At 40.3% G+C, this 22,114-nt stretch overlaps 1 protein-coding gene across 3 annotated transcripts in view; it reads right to left on the bottom strand.

The window, feature by feature from the left end:
- The window catches only part of cwc22 (CWC22 spliceosome associated protein homolog), a 74,126-nt gene that overhangs the window by 5,923 nt on the left and 46,089 nt on the right, over window positions 1-22,114 (bottom strand). For all 3 annotated transcript variants that reach the window (XM_036577336.1, XM_036577353.1, XM_036577344.1), the window contains exons 16-19: window positions 3,485-3,562; window positions 2,461-2,613; window positions 2,094-2,221; window positions 588-689 (exon numbers count right to left, since the gene is read on the bottom strand). In XM_036577336.1, coding sequence (XP_036433229.1) covers window positions 588-689; window positions 2,094-2,221; window positions 2,461-2,613; window positions 3,485-3,562 — 461 coding nt within the window. The remainder of the gene's footprint in view (window positions 1-587; window positions 690-2,093; window positions 2,222-2,460; window positions 2,614-3,484; window positions 3,563-22,114) is intronic.

The following is a 22,114-nucleotide window of genomic DNA, read 5'->3' as shown; positions in this document are numbered from 1 at the left end:
GTAGAGACAGAAAGTGACAGATTATTATTACTGTTTCTATTATTATGTTTTCTTATAACATAACTGTTATTAACTGAGTCATATTATTAACTATGAGTCATATTTTTTTTTACTGTGTACGTTCAGGTATATCAGTTAAACGTGATGATTTATTTTTGGAAAAAAGAGCATTTTTTGTGATGAACAGCCAAACGGATGTACAAATTTTTCATGTTCTCTATTATCATGAGGGCATTTGGTCCTTGAAAAGGGCTGAGCTAGTCCTAACAACACGAACACACACGAAAACAAACATGGCCTCGAGAAATGAACACGAAGCTAAACATGGACGTGCAAAAAAATACATATATACAGGCTGACAGAAGGAGAGAAAGAGTCACATTACTTTTACTGTGTATGTTCAGGTATAACAGTCAAACTTTACTGTGCTTTGGCAATACTGTAGTCAAAACATTCGTTCCAATAAAGAAATAAACTGAGAAAGAGAGACGAGAAGAAGAAAGAGAAACAGTTCATTTGCACACAACAGATCAGCCAAGAAACAATGAGGCCCTGTAATCAAGCCAAGACTCGCAAACAGCTCTTACGTCAGACCGCCGAGGCCGATCGACGTGAAGAAATTGATGGCAAATCTCGTGTTCCTCGGGTTGTCACGAGGGAAAAGGCCCTCGAAGAAAGGCTGCAAGGTCCTGCGGAAAAAACAAAGACAGGTATGTTGCTTCTGTGCGTCTCTTCTGAAAGATAATGCTTAATCTCCACTAATACAGCCTGGATCAACCGTACAGAAGAAACAGGGAGCGAAATCCAAAAAAGGTCACGAATATCACTGAATTACTTTGATTCCAGAGAGAAAACTTTGCTTTCAAATGCAGTTCAACATTTAATATTGTTAATGTTCCACTCTGGTTGGACTTTTATCAAACATACGCAACTTAGACTGATTTGACTGTGTTATTTTAACAGACATAACATGCTCACAATACGCTGTATTAGTCATTATTTACAGTCATATGCAAATTTTTGGGGCGGTCCAGGTCAAATGACATGTTTTGCAGATTTTCTAAGTGTAAATATGTTACATATTTGCACATTTTAATACACAATTACTGCTCATTTGCTAAATTTAACATATTGAAAAAAATATGTGGCCTTTGCAAAAGTTACTGCACATTTGATGTTACTTATTTTTCAATTTCTTTTTCCAGTACAGAGCTGTCAAACAAAACCATTTATCATAATTAATAGCATTATTTTGTGTAGTTAATTGTAATTAATCACATTTTTTCTTATTTGCTAAAATTTGACACAAGGATTTCCCCCAATTTAAAAAGCACTGCTTTTTGTTATAGTTACATGATCGGACCAGAAAAAGCTTCATCAGCGTCTACTTTTAATGCTACTTTTACCAACTCAGTAACATTATTTTCATCGTGTGCAGTAGTTTAAATTTCATTACCAACGTCCAGTGAGAGCAACAGTGGCTGCACGTGCCAACCAATGAGTGCACATGTAACATACATATATACAGTCAATGGTTCTCTGTTCATACAGCTGTGGATTTTTATCCATAGTTCTCCCTTGAGCTTCGTCCAGGGAAGTGAACAACAGGGCCTTTTGAGGTAATTTAAAATGTTTGTTGTCCTTTACATTGTGTGTAAATTTAACAGTGAATGGACCAACAGAAACAGCCCAAAATGACATGGAAAAAAATCTGGATTCACTGACTTACATTAAAAGTACAGTATGTTTTTCCCTTCTCCTGTAAAGTCACCATTTTGGAGATACGAGGTTTTGTTCCAACAGAAACTGGGTTTCAGCCTGCACTACTATGGATGATGTGAAAGGGTTAAACTAGGAAAATGCAATAACTGTGTTAAAAACCTTGACATTAATAATTTATTGTGTTTTTTGAAGCCCTGGTTCAGAATAATGTTAATTCAGATCAATTAATTGCATGTTTTATTTCTAATCCATGATTTCAATGAAAATACACTGTAATAAATTACTGTAGTTTTAAAGTTAGCCACATTATCAGCCTGTTTTTGATTATGTTCTGTGAAAAAATGTTTTTTTGTCCTAGCCCATGTACTCACATGTCTTTCAGTCGCTCATTGAGTTTAGGCAGCCCCATGTAGGCACACAGTTCCTGGAAAAGAATCTTCACGAAAATACGACTGGACGACGTCGTCGTTTCCTCGCTCATTTTCATGCATTCCAGGACCTGGGGGAAAATCAGAACAATTTGTTTTTCTTCAATGCAATGCAATTACACGAAAAAAAGAAAAAGGGACGTTAACTCGTCAAAGGCCTCCATGAGGAAATCAATACCGTTTCCAGCCATATGTGAGGAGTTGTTAAGTCAAATAGGATTATGGCTGGAGGGATGCATTAGTTTATTAGGCGGGACTGAATGCTGAATCAGTAAATGGGTTTTAAAGTGAAATCGTTATGGGCACTCACGCTCCACGGGACGGAGTCGGTGTATAAGAGGTGAGCGAACATTCGGGCAACGTTGCGCAGTTTGTTGGTCTCCAGCCTGTGAATGGTTTCGTACTGCTCCTGGAAGATCGCCTCGAAACTCTCCATGTACTCTTTCTTCAGCAGGCAAAACCTCTGCAGGGGCAGACAGATGAGAAACATTAGAGACATGGAGAAACAAGGGAAAAACTGTGCTGCTGACTGGAGGAAAGTTTTATTGCAATGGGAAATTGATTATGATATGTTGGTGTCATGCAAAGCACTTTCCAATAGTTCATCAAATATCTGTTCATTAACTACTATGGAGATCCAAATATTAAAATGATTCAGAATGCACACTTTCAATATCTTATGGATAAACAAAGGACAGTGAAAAAAATGAAAAAGCACTTGCTAATTATTATGTCAACCAATCAAAACCTCAGTGTAAGTAACAACTGTATTTGAGGCAGGCTGAGAGTCACTCCCTCCTACACTCAGCTAGTTTTAGTGCTGAATCTAGGCAGTAAATCTCATCACTCAAGTACAAAAATTGTACCGAGTCCTGAAATAGCAGTGATGCTCTCAGCACACTGGAGATAAACGTGGAGGGGACCATTATGTGTATTTAAGGACTGTGAGTGTGTTTAAAGCCCCTGCCTACTCATGATTTTCTTCTATTATCTACGTTTTTTGTAATGTTTTCACAATGAACTGTCTGAGAACGAATGACGCTGGTTCCTTCCGTTGAGAGATTACGGAAATAACTTTTTCTGCCGTTTCCTTCAGATCGATTTCAGTTATGTGGGACTAAATTTGATGCTCCTGTGTGCAACGAAAGAGATATGAGACTAGATTTTTTTCTATCACAAGCTCCAAGCTGTATGTGCTCTGGCTGACTAGCTGAGCTTTGTGTGTTTAGGTTTGGTGTCGACCGATCTGCGAACTGGTTGTGCCCATTAAAATAGCAGCCCTGAACCCGCTACTGCAGTAGAGTATAAACAAGAGAGACAGAGACAAGACTCACCCCGGCCAGGAGGCCGAAGAACTTCTCGTAGGTCCTCTGCTGGGCACAGCAGTCCAGGATCATGTTGCACAGCTCTTTCTGTAGAGAAAGACAGAAAACAGTTGGTTCCATCAATTCATTAACACAAACCTTCGCCTAACATGATCAAAAAGCCCTTAGAGACAGGTAGGCCTGAACCAGTCCAGGTCCTACAGAGGCCTCAAACAGGGACAATGAGCAACAGGACTTCTTATCCCAAATACAGCCAACCAGCCCAGTCTTGTTTGGTGTCTGAAGTTTGCTGCTACAGTTTTACACTCTAGACTAATGAAGCTCACAGGTAATGGAAGCTTACATCACATCAAACAATGCAAATTGCATAATTACATCCAAATAACATTACATCAAATAACATAACTGACAAAAGTACAGACAAAATCCATGACAAACTTTTTAGATGGACGTTTCGACTGTTTTTAGCTAACTTTTTCCATTTTTATAGACAGAAATATAGGGTGATTCAAAAATTCAAAAAGATTCATCCGATTTCAAAGCGCCAAATTTCTACAACCGTGAGGCGACTAGGAACCAATCACAATCCAATTGAAAGAGGGGGTCAGAGTTTCTGACTGTCGCTGGAAGATGGCTCCCTTCAGTCTGCGAGGAGATGAGACCCCTGAGCAGAAAGCGTTCTGCGTTCTCCACTTCAATAAGAGTGAATCCGTCATAACTGTGCAGTGTGATTTTCGTGGGCAGTGAAGCTCCAACAGCTCAGAGTGTTCGTCGTTGGTTCCACAACACTGGATGATCTCCAAAATCGCACTGAAAGAGCCGTGAGTGCAGCGACACCCGACACGCTCAATCCAGCATGGGATGAATCTGACTATAGTGTTGATGTTGTCCGTACAGCTGGAGGAGGTTCATATTGAGACCTTGTAAAATTACATAAACTTTATGCTCATTTAAACCATTTACAGTTCACTGCATTGTACAGTAATGATTTACAAGTGAAATTAATCATTTTGAAATTGGATGAATCTTTTTAAATCACCCTGTATATTATACAGTGTAAGACACTACATAAACAAGTCTTTTTGAAATAACTGCGGTTTGTGGTGCTAATATGTGGACATTAGGCTCACAGCTCCAGTTTAAAACTAAAGAAGCAAGCTTCAAACGCCAAACATGTCTTGGCTGATCAACTACATTTGAGCTAAGGGGAAAACTGTGTGTATTTGACTTTGTTTTCCCAAACTATTCCTTTGAGCAGGAGCCCAGCAGGAACCCTGGCAGGATTCTAAGCTCCCAGACTGACTCCTCACATCTCCACTAGAACATCAGCTTATTGATTTCAGAAGTGCAGCCACAGCTTTGGACCAGAGAGAAAAACCAGCACATCATCCATCTTCAGATCAGACGCATGTGGTCCACAATCCAGCTGAATTACTGCACTGATGAAATCAGAGAAGGTTCAGGATTGCTCTGTATGAGGCCAGAAGATGAACGCGGACAACAGTGGATGAAGATGAATGTAACTTTATAAAACGCCACTGAGAAGCAAACAGTGTGAGCTTTAAAGACGTGCAGCTAAAAAGTGGATCTTCTGCTCAAATTACTGTAAACATGTGTTTGATCAGAGAAGCTGTGGGATCTTTCCTTCCAGTTATTAGGGCTGGCTTGTGGTACAACACACTTATCACGATAGATCACAATTCCCTATCACAGTGCATCATGATATCGCGATATGATCACCATAATTAGCACTTGAACGCTCTGCTATGATGAATGTGTAGCAAACAGCAAGCCGTGTGTAGAAGCTCTGGGACAGGCGTGTCCTAAGCTACGTTCACATTACAAGCCTCATTTCTCAAATCTGATTTTTTGCTCAAATCCGATCTCTGACATGATGGTTCACACTCGTTTAGGTAAGTGATTCAAATCTGTCATTAATGTGACGAACCGGCGTCCTGAAATGACCCTCATGAGCACATCCTACTCAGTAACGTCACGTGAATGAATCACGACCATCATCAGCACAAACTAACGAGCAGAACGAGCTTCGCTGAGAAGATCATTAACTCTGATCAGCTCTCAGCTTCATTATTAGAGCGAGACGAAGGAGAAAAAGGTGAGATGAGCTGCTTTTCCACCGTTTACAGGCTTTAACTTCTGATCGGCGCTGCTGCCATGGTAACACTGAATGATGGCGCAGTGGGAAAAAAAGCACATGAATTCCGATCTGAGCGTCACATTAAGGTCGCATGGCCACAAATCAGATACATATCCGATCTAGGACCACATATGAAAGTGGCTCAGGTCGGATTTGAAAAGATCAGATTTGTGTCCGAACAGCCCTGAAAACATCAGATCTGAGTCACACTAGGGCAAAAAATCAGATTTGTGCCACTTCAGCCTGGTAATGTGAACGTAGCCGTAGAGATCTACCATCCTGGAAAGTTCAGCTCCAGTACTCTTGGCGCTTCACTACCTGGATCAGCTGTGTTAGGTTAGTGTTGGGGCTAATCTCTGCAGGGTGGTAGTTCTCCAGGACCTGGATTAGGAACCGCTGCTCGGACTGCCGAGATTAGTTGACACAGTCGATTAGGCATCAACAATGTTATGGTAAAAAGGTCTCTAGCTGCTAGCATTTACGTTAATAAAGCTAGCACTATAACTTCCCACCAGTGTTAATTTGAACTCTTTCCAAAATGATCATTCTAAAAACAGCGACTGACATCAAATCACTACTACAGTTTACATTCTTCATGTCATGGTCATGTAGTGCTTGTTGAATTTATTCTCACCTGAAAGAGCTAAAAATTACTAAACAGCAAGTCAGAGAAAAACCGAGCTCACACAAATGTACAGTACTCAGAGTTATCAAACCTACTGTTAAGAAGAACTTTCGTTGTTTTTTTAAGACTCATCACATTTCAGTAAAGGTATTTTTGTTTTTCATATTTTATTTGTTCAGCCTTCAGTAGGGGGACTTGCTTCATTTAATCAGAAGTATAGCTCAACCAACTGTTTCTTTCACACTTGTGCATTTATATTTCAACATGGGTATCAGTCAGTCAGTCAGTCAGTAACTCAGTAAGAGACTGTGACTCTCAGACTGTTCTGCTTGGTGGTCCAGCAATAACAACAAACAATGCATCTGACAAAGTGGGCCACTGAATGATGTTCCAAATTAACAATTTTATAATGATCATAACTAAGAAAAAGTATTGAACTTGGATTGGTACCTGTCTGGCAGTTAATAAGGCCAGCATTGGTGTTGATAATGAACCGGTGCATCAGATAGGTGCTTGGCTTGAGCCAAATAATGACAGTATTGCGAATAACAGAGTTTACTGAATGCTTAACGCACAGCTACAGTAGCCTTCGGGCCACTACACATGGTTAATCTTCAGCCGTTTTATTATTTAAATTTAAATGGCTGTAAACATTCAATTTATAGAACAAGCAAACCTACAGCAAGAACTACCAAACCATATCAAGAACAAACATCTGGTCACGAAGCAAGTTTACTTTCTCCAGTGTAAGCAAAACGATTGTGGTAACACCTAAAAGAGGGTACTAGAAGAAGATGCCGCAGATCTCAGCGTCACCATAAGGAGCATCCCGCAGTCTCTCTACGGCTCCAAGGACCCCCCTCCCCCAGCCCCACAAAGATACCACCAACTGGCAATCTCTAGGGGGCACGACTGGAGGACAGCATATTGCACGCAATCTTGCAAGCCTAATAGGTGCATTACTAGTTCAAAGAATTGATGCAAAATCATTTTAAAAATTGTGATTCAGTGATTATCATAATAGTAATATTGGCAAAGATCTACTGTCCGCTGTCGTTTTCTGTGGCCTGGAGGCCAATATAGAGCAGCAGAGAGCACGTCTCTCTAGAGAAGCCAACAGACAGCAGCAGGACACATTAAGCGTGACAGCAAGGTGTACCGATCACACAGACGAGTCTGATTCAGCTTGCAGGCCTTTAGCAGTCACACTTTCACCATCTCCATCACTCCACCTACTCCCCCTCTGTCCGTTCTCGAATCAGTCCTTTCCCCCCACCCTTCTCTTCTCTATCTTTCTTCCTCTTATCTTTCTCTCACTTCCTCACATTCCTTTCCATCTCCTTAGCTCAGAGCTGATATCAGAAACACTATTAACAAAGCACACCAGCATGTACGAGGAGTAAGTCATGATAAATTGTAAATGATGCAAATACAGAATACAACAAATCTAGTACTGAAATAGAGGATCAGTCTCAAACGCTATATCCACAGAGGATCATGGATTGTCCAATGTCAAAATGGACAGAATTATGTGAATCTTGCCTGCCGGGCTAGTAGGCCATCCACACGCTCATGTGTACGCACCTCCTTGCACCTGTTTTTATCAGAAGAACGGGAAACCAAATGCTTATCATGCTAGAACTGAGCTAATTACATTTACAAAGTAGTTGCCAGCTCTGCACACCATGACAACAACCACTCATCATCTAAGCAACTCATCCTCCTGAGTTGCAGGGTTGCTGGAGCCTATCCCCGGGCGGAATGCACCCTGGACAGGTCACCCGTCCATCACTGGGCCTATAACAACAATGAGTTTCCAAATTATTCAAGAGTTGTCCAACACTTTCTTTGGTCTTACCAACGTGTTTCCTGGTGGCCACAAGCCACTGTATACCACCTTTTCTACGGGTGTGTCATGATTGCATGTCAGTAAAATGGCCCCTTCGTGTAAAAACAGCTGACTATGAAGTCTGGTTTGTGATACTAATCAGTCATTGTTCACTTTGTTCACAGACAACTGTCAAAGCGCTGTTTAGTTTTAACCAAAACTGCTCTACACTGGTCACACGGTCATTCTGACAGACTGTAGTACACGTCAGGAAGCACAGGGGGCGATACGGCTTCTGTTTTGCTGGGAAAAAAATAAAATAAAAAAATAAATAAATAAATAAAACGCTTGCCACACCAACGGAACTTGAAAAGATGGCAGCAAAAAAGGGAGAGGAACCGAAGCGGACTTAACGATTTAATTAGTCGCTTAACTGAATAGTCAAGAGATCGACTGATCATTGAAATTATTCATTTCAGCCCGACTCCCACTGCTCACAATCTACATTAGCCAAAGACGTCAGGCCACAGTTTTTGTAGTTGGCTAATGCCCATTTCGCCCATTTGCGCTCAGAGACAGCACGGCTAATTAAATCTGCCCTGAATGCAGGCAGACAGCACGTCGGAGCCTGTATGAGAATAAATGCCGGCCCATGTACAGGTCACTGATTTACTCATTAGCTGCCCAAATGCCTCCATCCATCAACATCCATGTGGAGAGGTAAAGAACGGCATAGTGAGGGGGAAGAAACCACCCGGGGCGAAAAAACAACAGGGATTGTCTTTAAGCTGAAGGGTTTTGGGTCTCCCTTAAGAGATCTCACTCTGCTCCGGCTACAGCTGGAGCACCAGTGGTCCAGGAAACGGGGAATTACATGCTCACGGATGGTTTAGAGCTTCCTCTCCTGAATCTGTGGGACAGCGGAGCCTCCCAAAGCCACTTGGGTCTTACCCTGACCAGTCCAGGCAATTTGAGAACACGGTTTAACAGAGCAGCGGAATATTAGCAGTCCTCGCAATACTGGCCTTTGCAACACTGATAGTGGAAGACAGTGACGCAAACATGAGCCTCTAACAAAATACTAAACATTTTGTATTAGGATTCCAAAAGGCATCAGTGTATCTTGGTGCACAAACCTGCTAGAATTGATAACATTCTATAAAATTTAACAAACAAAAAATAAAAGTTGGCTTATTTGCAGTTCATTCTGCAGTGTGTGTCGATTAGTCAGGTCATTCAGATGATCTAATAAACATGAATATGTTGGTAAAAAACAAAACAAAACAAAAAAAAAACAGTAATGCACCGAAATTAAAATCATTATACAAAACTGTAACAGAAATGGAAAATATCCTGGCCAAAAAAAGATTAAACCAAGAAAAGTTGACCAAATAAAAAAAAAAAACAAACAAAAAAAAAACAAACCCCACATCCTCGACAACAAAGAACGGCTGGGAATGTAAGGCAATAAATTCCCTAATTTTTTCAAATTTTTCAGTTTCAAAAGCTGAGGCTGCAGATGGTGTTAACATGCTTGCAGTGATCTGCTTCTGTTGTTTTGCTGTATTCTGAGTAGCAAGCAAGATTTGTTTTAAAGTGGTATCAAACCTGTAGTGGAGATGTTCTTGGTTGTTATATCCCCTCTAGCATAAACAGAGATCATAAATCTCTCGTCTAATGTCTCTTACAGAAACTGAATTAGTTCCACCTAATCTTCACTGTTCAGTCGCGTAAACTGTGCTACAGATAGAAGGTAGTATCGTAAGACAGACATCTGCTTATCAACAGAAAGTTTGGTTGTCAAGAATAACTTACTTTGACAAGAAAGGGCTGACTGATCTGACTGACACGCAAATTAACCAATCGCACAGCTTATTTGTGTGACATCAGCCACGTTTACACACAGCCTATCAATCTGTTAATAATCAGAGCTCAATTGAAACAGAATACGTCCATGTAAACACCTCAATCAGAATAGACTAGTCCGATTGAGGCCATTCGGAATACAATGTCTATCTGACTGAACGAGGTGGGTAATCCTGTAAATAATCTGTTAAATAGAAGAATAATATCCATGTAAACGCCTGTATCTGATTACATTCCCTATCGGAAAGTTTAAGTCTATTCTGATCATGTTCGGCGCGTCATAGTGAAAGTTTATACCGTTCAACATGGCGGAGCAGAAACTGGTCTGCAGAGGAGACGAAGTTTATGCTCTGGTCTTTAAAAGACGGCGGTGGGACGGACGTCCAGCTTACGTGTCTCAGAACACGACGTCTTCCTCTCGGCCTTCTTTAATAAGGACATGTGAAGGACGTTTTCCTGAGTCTGACATCATTTTAAAGGAATTAAAAACACAAGCGCTGCTCACGTGATGCTCGTTTCACTCTGACTGGACTCATGTGATGCTCGTTGTCATGGTAACGTCTACACTAAGTGGTTCTCCACGTATGCATGTTATTTTGGATTGGATTACTTGTAGTGAGCATGTAAACTGAGATTTCCATCAGACTGTTGAGTAGAGTGAGAATATAAACACCTCAGTCTTAATCTGTAATCGGAATGTGTTCAAAATTGGCAAAAATCTTTGCATGTAAACACAGACAGTATAGGGGCAAACAACTAGCTACTGAATTCCTAAAAGGCCCTGAATAACTTTTAAAGATGCCGAACTTCATACATATTTTTCTTTTGAGCTATCTTTATCCAGAATACTAGTCAGAACGCAGAGTTGACAACTGCTTGCGAAAGTTTGTTTCCCCTCAGACACATAAAACTTTCTGCACACAGACGTGTGGACAGCCAACCAGACTGCATCTGATGAACAAATCCCGACAGTTGTGGTCATCTTAGTGTACAACTGACAGCAAAGGGTACTCTGAAAGACTGAAAGAGAACAAGAAAGAGAACAGAGAGATTGAGAGAGAGTGCATGAGCGAGAGGTATGATCTGTAATTCCGAGTGCACACGATGTTTCTAGAGATGGCTCACCATCTGTTCCACAGAGAAAAAAGAAAATGAACACAATCTCATTAGCTTCTATTACGGCATCAGTAGAAAAGAACATTCATCTCTTTATATTCTCTCTCTCTGAGGATCTGCCAGGGAGACCATTTAATTTCCTCTCCCTCCACAGGCCTCAGGAAAAAGCCACTTCAGGAACGATCATGAGCCCCAAACCAAATCCACATCACACCTAGAGAATCAACAACCAGCTAATGAACACTAGATTATCCACAACATGGACCGAAGAACTAAACAGCAACCATGAGATTCCACAGGACAGGAGACCAAAGTGACATGAAAGAATTAAAGGAATAGCTGTATGAAAAATTAAGCATGTATTTTTTTGCGTATGATGCTCTTGCGAGGCTCTGCGAGCCACACCTACCCATGAACGCTTTCTGAACAGATACATTTACGTGTATCTTCACCAAAGCATAACTCAATCTAAAATCATTGCAAACTTGTCTCAGTGTTGAATTTTAAATAATAAATCTCAAAAAAATGTGCTTATGTGGCTTCTGATACAGTCATACTGGTATCTGTAAACATGGACACAGCTCAGGCTTCAATATTGTTACTGTTTTAGCTTTGCTACACACCATGCTTATACACTATATTGCCTTCCTCGAACTGCTGCCACAAAGTTGGAAGCATATTATTGTCTAAAATGTGTGTGTGCTGTAGAATTAACATCACCCTTCACTGGAATTAAGGGGCCCAAACCCCGACAAATAGCCCCAGCACATTATCCCTCCTCCACCAAACTTTACTGTTGGCACCGTGCTGTCCAGTAAGTAGCGTTTTCCTGCTATCTGCCAATCCCAGGTTCATCCACCAGACTGCCAGATTGTGAAATGACTCATCACTCCAGGGAACACGTTTCCACTGCTCCTGAGTCCAGAGGCGACAGGCTTTACACCTCTCCAGCCGACGCTTGGCACTGCACATAGTGACATTAGGCTTGTTTGCTGCTCGGCCATGTAAACCCATTTCCAATGAAGCTTCTAACGCACAGTTTTTGTACAGTAGACGCAGTTTGGTACATAGATCTGGACAATTTTCACACACTACACGCTTCAGTACTTGGCGGCCGCTCTTCGCAAACTTGCTTGATCTAGAGCTTCGTTCCGAGTTGTTGCTCCTAGACGCTTCCATTTCATGTTAATGGATTTACAGTTGACCAGGGCAGAACTTTAATGACTTCAATTGTGGCAAAGATGGTGCCCTATGACAGTGTCTGAGTTCTTCAGTATGATCTATTCTACTGCTAGTGTGTCTTGATTTTATACACTTGTGTGGCTGAAACACAAATTGAAAAAAATTGGAGGGGTGTCCACAAACTTTTGACCATACTGGGTAGATAAGTGTCATACCATGTCATAAACCACATAAGCAAGTCTATTAGCAATTTTAACAGCTCTTCATGGTTTAAGGCAAGTGTGTGATAGCCTAGACATGCAGTTAGCACCATGCTAATTATTGTGGTATAATCTTCCATTGCTTTCTGTTTTGCCCTGAAGCTACATTAGCCTTGTAGCTCCAGGGCAAAAATAAAGCAGCAAACTTTAAACCCCAAACATGTCTTGGCTGACGGACTACATTTGGAGCAAGATTAAAAAAAACCCTGTAAAACTGATGTTTTGCCAAACGGTTCCTTTAACGCAGTAACAGCACTGATTCTCAGCTAATGGAGTTTAACTGCATCATACTGAATTAATGAAACAGCTGCTGAGTTTTATTGCACACGTTAATTCCTTGAACACAAAAAACGAACATCTCCAAGATCAGTGCTGCTATCGCTTTCACTTACCTGCTATCTTAAATCCTCTTATCCACTCCTAATGGTAAGGTCAAAAAGCAAACACTCTGACCTTCCTCCTGGAGAGCCTCTAATAAAGAGACCTTGCAAACATCCTTCACCGCTCTCCACACAGCGCTCACACATATAGCTCTGAATAACAGGGACTTAAAAGGGCTGTCAGCTTATCTCCTTCCTCTGTTTATCGTCACTGTCGAGACAAAACCATGTATCTTCATTTTTTTTGTTTTACATTTTTTGACACGATTTAAAAACTCCAGTTACCCTTTGCAGTGTTTTAAAATCTAATGATGATCAGACCAATAGAAACACTACAAAATTTAAAAAAATTACTTTGTTCCATTAACGTCCATTCAAAGTTAATAAGGTCTTTTCCTTCTCCTGTAAAGATACCTGTTTGGGTATACAAGGTTTTGTCTCGACAATGACGTTATGCTATTAGCTACAGGATCCTATATGAATTTACTATGACCTGTTATAGAACATATATGGTCATTTTGGCTGGCAGATATGTGCACTTTTGTGTTTTCTCTGCTGAATTTGGTGGGGGGGAGGGGGCGGGTTTAGGGCGGATGTTGGTAGACTGCGTAAAGTTTTTCCTTGCACCATTCAGAACGGGGCAGATTTTTGTTTTTGTGCTGGAATGCAGTGGAATCCACTGCTAACAAGGACATGCATCCTCTAAAATCTATCGCCAAATTCCTCTAGGTCAGGGGTCGGCAAACCAAATGTTAAGAAGAGCCATTTTGTCCTTTCAGCAAAAATCTAACCACCTTGGGAGGCACAACATTTTATGTCCATTTCAACACGTTGGCTGTAAATATGTTTCAGTATGTGCTGATGTACTAGTATAGGCTAAAAATATAAACAAAAACACAGATTTACTTTGCTCTGCTTTAAGCTTTAGCTCAGCTGTAGCTGCTTTTCTCGCATCTCTGGCAGGAAACCACAAAAGTGGAATAGTTTCTTGCAAAATGTCTCTCAATGTTTGACGTTTTTTCACAAGGCTGAAGTCAGATTCTTATTTGCCGGATTCTTGTTCACATTTTCCCGAACGAGAAACAGACCTCAGCCTCACGACTTTTTAGTTTTTGTCAGTTTCTCGTTGCAGATTAAACGTATCAGGAAACCAGCTGGAGTGATTATAAACACAAATAAGCCCATTCATCTCCAAATTATCTACGTCCGTCTTAAATCTTTCTCTTTGCCATTTCGTTAGCTACTAGCTAGGCGAGACTGTTGTCCGAGTTGCTATGGTGACCAGCAGTCTGTGTGCCAATCTTCAGCGTTAAAGGGTGAATTAGCAGTTCTACATTAACTCCAGTGTTTAAGACCATTTATTGTTAAACTGTGTTGAACGATCAGCAGAGCTTTATTTTACTGTAAAGGAGGATTATTTTTACAAATCTAATTCTGCTGTGGAGCCGCAACATGACAGTAGAAGAGCCGCATGTTGCCAACGTCTGCTCTAGTCTGTGCTCTTCCAATCTTCGGGGTACAATCAACAACACATGCAAAACAAGCGAGCAAAATGATATTACTAGCAAACAAAACAGCTGACTGATCGACTGCTATCTAGGTAAGGAAGGAAACCTATAAATTTGATTTATATGCCTAACTACCCCTTAATGCAGTAACAAACTTGAACTATCGCTTTAAAATGTTTAGTGCACTAAATCTATTCAGCTAAAAATAACTATAGAAATAGTTTAATACATGTTACTGTATAATTCACAGTAGATACTGAACAATTCGCAGCAGATAAGCCGATTAAGTGTATGACGTATGTTAAATAGATGAAAACGCCAAAACATGCAGGACTGTGATACTGTAGGACAGGGGCTGGTATCCAATGCGTCAGACTAGACCCAGAAAACGTGAGTAATAATTCCAATCAGCCTTCAGGAAAGCGCCATGCAAAAGAAAAAAAAGATTTTTTCCTCCCCAATCAGCCCTTATCCAGCGGGAAAATTAGTGCAAGAATGCTGGATAAATATTGCACCTTATCTCTTTTTCTCTGAAATTCCTAGAAGTGAACCCTTGGCATAAACGAGCTGCTCAAAATCAAAAATGACAAACAGAGGCTCCTTTATTTGCTCATTTACAGATCATCTGAAGTGAGTACTCACTAATGAGAGACATTACAAGAAGCCGCAAAAGGACAAAGACAGAGAGAGAGTGAGAGAGAGCGAGAGAGAGGGGCTACAAATCTGTCCTGACAGGCTAAAGTGTAGCTAACCTCCTGCTGCGACAGCTCGTAAAACACGTGCAGGTTAGACGGCCATCCATATTCCTCTTTCACGCTGTTCAGTGAGGGACGTGACTTTAGTGGAGATGAATTGTAAAATGAATCTTCATTAGATTAATACCAGCCTATTTCATCACCTTCATCACTTCAGCTCCAGTTCGAAAAGCTGCAGGCAGCAGTTCTACACTTTCTACTGGACACAGTGTCTGTACCCCTCACTCTTCTGCTCCGGACCAGGACTATTATTGCTAAGCTTGACCTGGTCATGGTAGAACATACTTTTTCTTCTAAATAATTTACTATTTTGATTTACATTTTTTTTGTGTATTGGGCTCTAAATGATTAAATGATGGAACTCTACAGTTCCCCACTGGTCATAATTAGGACCACGAATATAAATGACAGTGCTGTGCAAAATTCAGAGACCACCCTTGATTTCCTTCATTTCTATTAAAAAGAGCTATTAAGTACAAGTTATTCATTCATTCATGTTTCAACATCAAGAAAGGTACATATACTAAATACAAGATCAATGTTTTTTATTTACTGTGTCCACTCTTCACCTTTATTACAGCTTCCATTCTTTCCAGGAGACTCACTTTCAGCTCCTCAAAGAATCTGCAGACACACCTCCAAAGTTCAGTCTTAGAAGCTGGTTGATGATTTTCTGAAGTAATCAAACACATTCAGTGGTGTTGAGGTCTGGACTCTGGGGTGGTCAGTCCATTGTTCAGCTTTTGTTTGATGTGTCCGTCTCCTTTTCTCAGTGAGGTTCTTCTTGAACAGCCACACATCCTTTCAGACCCACAGCGCTGAGTCGTCTTCTCACAGTGGAAGGATGGACAGAAACACCTGTGGATGTTTTCAGATCTGAAGCAGCTTGATTTTCTCCTCTCTCTCAGAGATGAAAGCTTTAAGTGCTGTTTATCTGATGGGGGCAGTTTTGGGGTCTACCAGGTCTTCTAGGTTGTTGTTAGGAGACCTTTTTCTCTGTGGCTTCAGTTCTGGAAACTCTTTTTTTTCTCCCTTTGTCTTTCTCCTTTCTTATGCAAGTGGATTATCATATCTAATTTTTTCAAAGAATCTCCAGAATAATGAATAACTTGAACTTAATGGCTGTTTTTCCTGGAAATTAAATAAATACCAGTCTCTGACTTTTGCACAGTGCTACAGTACAACACCTACATTCCCAAAACGTACATTATGCTGACAGGGAACTCAGAGGCAGGCCTGTGCGTATCTGCAGTTCCTGGCTGGGACTGCGACATGCATCATATTCGCAGCACTGGGAGTCTACAACAATTCTCCTGCATTATTAATAAGAGTTGTCCAAGTCCTGCTGCTTTTTGCCTCTTCCCTCCCTGTAGCAAAAGACCTTTCACAAACAACAACAGTCAATAATGCAGAGGTTGACATATCCATCACGGGAAGTGTGTCTGTACTCAACGAGCAAAGCACAAGCTTGTGTTTCCTTGGTCGGAGCACAGATAAGGGAAAAGAGGCAGGGCGCTTGCTGGTAAAGGTGACAGATCCTTGCCTTCCTGCTGAGTTTAGCTCCAGCTCTTGTGCTGCTATTACACTTAAGCCAGCCAGGTGTTCTGTTTGTGCATATTGTTGCTAGGAAAGTCTCAGTTTGTTCAGTCCAACAGTGTCCAGATAGGCCTTCTAATGAGTGAGCTCAGCTACTTTAAGGTGCAGCCATTGCTGACACAGGTGTTCAACTGTGCACCTGTGTATAATCTCCATTGAAGAGCAATGAACAATAGAATGGGACGTTCTAGAGCAGCTGCACATGAGCCTAAGGTCACCATGTCCAATTCCAAGCATAGGCTAGAGGGGTCTAAAAGCCCCCCAGCATTTGGGCTGTGGAGCAGTGGAACTGTGTTCTCTGGAGTGATGGAGCTCCATCCAATACCTTTGGGATGAGCTGGAGTGATCCAGAACTGACCGTCCAACATCAGTACCTGACCTCACTAATGCTCTTATGGCTGAATGCAATCAAATCCTTACAAATGTTTCACACTAAGACATACAGGGTCGTATATAGATTACCTGCAGTTCCATTAAAAATCTAATTTAGTCAAGGCTTAGGTTTAATCTGCCTCTGGAAAACTGGCCCATAGTGCATTTGTCTGTCTATAGCAAGACTGATCATATTCTGATCCTTTGTTAAGGCCATTTTAAGGCTACTTGACCCCACTGTGCTCCCACCTATGACAATAAAAAGACATCATCCACAACATATGAAGTGGAGGTTGAGGAAAACAGTATTTTGTGCAGTTTAAAACAACCTAAAGTGTATTCAAGACACTATAAAAGTAATTAAAAAGAAAGCAGCCCAAAAACAAAGCACTGGAGTTCAGAGTACATCATACTATGAGCATAGTACAAATAGTAATTTTACTTTTTATACTAATTATATATCAATTTTAGCGTCTTGCATAAAATGGACTGGTTTTCCTGTAACTGCACATCTGTAAACTCTATGAAATAAATATTCCGTGTCAGCGTTCGTGCTTTTATGTACCAAAAAGTCATAACTCAATTTAGTCAACCTCCTTTTATCCCTTAGAATTGAACAGACTCTTTGTTACATTGCCTTTATGACTGATCCACGCAAATGTCCTCTGTTCTGATTGGCTGTCCTGTATTGTGCCTCATTCCAAAAGCAATTTGGCTGAAACACTCTGTGTAACTTCAGTGTGAATGGATGCGCTAAAATAGATGTATAGATGCAGATGTACTGGTTTTATGTAGTATGTAAACATAGTTAAAGCAGGCAAAACCTCTCATTTCTGTAAAACAACTTGTGTTTACCATTTACTGTCACGTTTACGTGCATCAGCCCTCAGCAGATTAGCTCCATGCAGGGTGAGGACCTTTAAATGCTCAACTATGAGTCAAAATGATCAAGTTTGTGATTTTTTCATCTATACTCTCACTAAAAGATAAAAATGTCTGCATTAATCCTTATATGGCTTATAATTCCACACTTTTCATTGCAAATTTGATTATTTGTCGCATTAATACAAGACGTTTACCTGCTAGGATCTTTCTCCTCATCTTCGCATTTTATTACCCATGATGTGCAGCTATTGTAATCGTGTGAACGTGCATCACTGTCTGCTCTAAAATTAATTGCCCCCTCGGGGAAAAATAATGTTTTTAAACATAAAATGTCTCAAATTCTTGTTGCACAGGGGCTCTGAACATATGGTCAACTGCTGAAGTCACTTCAGCTCCACAATGTGTTCATCAAAACAGGTGATTACAATGACGAGTGGTAAAGTGGGGCTCTGGTCTCTCAGTGAGAGAAAGTAAAGTATTTAATTAAAAGAATTCTCATGCCTGTTAGCTGCATTAGAAAACAAGGGGGCAAAAATGCCCCCAAATCAACAAACAATCAATATAAATGTGCTGCAAAATGAAATAAATCAATGTGAATAAATGTAATTATGGCACTGATGAGTAAGCAATTCACAAGTATAGCCAGATAATCTTTACTGTGTGAATTATCTGTATATAAAATGTGTCACTATTATACAAGATGTTGCTGAAAACTAGTAGAATTTATATTTTATATTTTTATCATTTATATTTTATTTATATTTTAAATTCAAATGAACAGCAACTGTGATCGCTAAGATTTTCACAATCAACAAAATGTAAACTGAGCAAAGCTGGACAAACTTTTGCATACCACTAAATATTAGATAAAATATTTTCTGATAATTTAGTAATCAATCATTGTACTTTAAATAAAGGTTAGATTTTTGTTAATATTCTGAATGAAATATGAAAAGGATCAGCAATGAATGTTTTTTCACAGCCTGTTTTGCTCATATTTACCAGGAGTGCCAATATTTGTGGAGAGCACTGTAGATAAGCTCTGAATAACTTCACTGTAAAAAAATAAATAAATAAAAAAAACAGTTCACTAACATCATAAAGCAGAGATTTATACTGGATAGAAACTTCAGGAGGGACCTGCAGACAGACTGCATCTCCATCAGACGCTACAGTCTGACAGTTTAATGACGACGGGGCACTACGGCCAACATTTCAAACGAGTTACTCACAAAAACCCCCATCCATCACATCAACACCACAGCAAAGAGCCGGCAAACAAACCTGCGAACTGAGAGACGGACTGAGTCGGGGCAGTTAAACAGTGTGTGCACTTATGTCCATTCTGACTGTATAACACTGAATATATACTATTACATTACACATATTCGATTAACAAACCTTGTATGAAATGAAATTATACATTTCTTTTAACTAGAGTTTCAATTAAAGTAACAGTGATTAATCACATATATTATTATATTTTATATATTATTTAATTAGTTATTAACTATTACACAAAGCTATTTTAATGGGTTAGCAGTGGCTTATTATTCTGGAACGTGCCTTGACTTTAAATAAGAACTATTTTTAACACAGTAAGCCCAATTATATTTTTACTGTGCAAAAACGCATAACAAAACTGAATAAAACATTACTGATTATTGATTTTTTACTTTTTTTTTTTAGTTACAGTCCAGATAAACAGCTGTAAAAGGGCCCACATCATGGAAAACCAAGCTTTCCTCACGTTTCTGAACTAAAGGAGTTTGACGAGGTAAAAGTTTCAAAATATACTGTTCATTCTTCAGTCTATACAGCCCATATATAAATATTAAGCTGCAAAATCTATTTTGAATTCATTGTTTTTGTGATGTCACATATACACCTATTCAGCCTAGAGCAGTTTAGCCCCATCCATTCAGACTGACGTTATGACTGTTTTTGTCTAAACTGCTTTTTGAATGAGGCACAATCCAGGGCAGCCAATGAGAACAGAGCTCATTTACATATACCAGTCTTAAAAAGTCAGTAACAAAAACAAGCTGTTTAATTCTAAGGGATAAAGAGAGGTTGGAAATGGTCATGTAAAAGTCAATTATGACCGTTTTTGGCAAACAAATCTAAACGAAAGTCCTAAGTGGAAAAATGTAGGAAATATGGAGTTTAAACTATTTACACAATATTGTAAATAAATGAAATACAATGGTTCCTTTAATAAAATAGTTTGTTTTGACAGTGATGACTTGCAGCATTGCTGTGTGTTCTAAAAGAAATTAAATCTGAAATATTTCCAATTGTGTGTGTGTGTGTGTGTGTGTGTGTGTGTGTGTGTGTGTGTGTGTGTGTGTGTGGAGGGCTCAGGAAGGCTCAGGTGTGTGTGATGACGCATTGCGTCCATGGTGGGTCTGGAGTTCTGTTCTGCAGCATCGATAGACTTGTGTGGACCGCCACTGAGACTCTGGCGCACACCCACAACGCTCGCCCACTCTCGCCAGGCAAACCTTACATCTATTTATATCTGCACTATTCAGCCAAACGAGCAGCTCAGTTTGGCTCTGAATGAGATCAGAATATCGGCTGTTTATTGACTCACGGAAACACAGAGTAACTCCAGTTTCTATGTTTACAGTGTAATTTTCCAGAAGCAGATCAGGTCCAGTCTAGTTTTGGTCTAAATTACTTCAACACAGATTCTTCGCTGAAAATCATTTCTTGCTCGGGTCAAACGGGCCTAACGTTCGTCACTACATACGAACTCACTGACGTCACGCGCTGGCCGAGGACCCTCACTCGTAATGCTCAACGACCGTGTGCTGCCAAAGTCACGCAGAACAAAAAGGACACCGCTGCTTCTTCTGGACCTGCTACTGACCACACGCACTCGGTTATTTTAAAGGGCCCTTAACCTGCATCTTTCTTGATTTGGTTTTGTACTTTATAAGATTTTTTTATTGTATTTTAAAATGTTAATTTATCTAAAATGTATGTAAGTTGATGCATCAAAAACAGTTTTTAGTTATAATGCATTTTTACCTGATCATTTTTTCCATTTCTTTTTATACCATAGAATTAAACAGGCTGCTTTTTTCTACTGTGCCTTTAAAGCTACGTTCACACAGCAGGTAAAAGTGGCCCAAATCTGATTTTCTTTGTTTGGCTGTTCAGATTATCTTTTAAACATGGTCTGTATGCGACATCAGTCTGAACAGATCAGCTCCTAAACTGACCCACAAACACAAAAGAACAGTGCTTCACGCGGCTCATCCAGAGATAAACAATCATGACTGCCAACGAACGCCAGTCGCTCCCGGAGGATCAGCTTCATCTTCACCAGCATCACAGGAGCCATCATGAAGCTTCACTGACTGACAGCTGGGCTCAGAATGTGACCCAGAATGTGTTCAAGCCGTAAAAAGGCTGCGGTCACTTCTTTGGTTCGTGTCCTCGGATTCTTTAAACTCTGCTTTCAGGCTTTTAACAGTTCTTTGACGCTGCGGACTTGTTCTCCTGCGGCCGCACTGTTCACACTGACACACAGACACATATGAAGAAAAAGATTTGGGTCACTTTTACCTGCTGTGTGAACAAAGCCTAAGACTGATATATGCAAATGGCCTCTATTCTGACTGACAGCCAGGTTGAAATACTCCTTATAACTTCAGTGTGAATGGGAAGGGCTTATCAGCTGTAGGCTTTTTCAACACATTTCAACCCCAAAATTAGACACGCCCGTGCCTACATGCACCACATGGCTGCCTATGACAGACATAATGCTTCCTATAGAAAATGAACAGGTTCTGCTGCTGTGCTTTGCCGCACCGACGTGAACGCAGCGCAAACTGAAAGCTCAGTGGCTGCATAAGAACGCATTTGTGGGAGGAGTGTGGGTAAGTCAAGGGTCGGCAAACAAAATGTTGAAAGGACAAAATGGCTTTCTTAACAAAAATCGAACCACCTCGGGAGCCCCAACATTTTATATCCATTTTACCATCTTCGCTGTAAATATGTGTCAGTATGTGCTGATGTACTGGCATTGGCTAAAAATGACGCAGACTTACTTTGCTCTGCTTTAAGCTTTAGCTCAGCTATAGCAGCTTTTCTCGCA

The sequence above is a fragment of the Colossoma macropomum genome, unplaced genomic scaffold (genome assembly GCF_904425465.1).
Source record: "Colossoma macropomum unplaced genomic scaffold, Colossoma_macropomum, whole genome shotgun sequence".
In the NCBI taxonomy this organism is placed as follows: domain Eukaryota; kingdom Metazoa; phylum Chordata; class Actinopteri; order Characiformes; family Serrasalmidae; genus Colossoma; species Colossoma macropomum.
The sequence above is the reverse complement of the archived record's forward strand: the minus strand, read 5'-3'. Positions and strand labels throughout refer to the sequence as shown.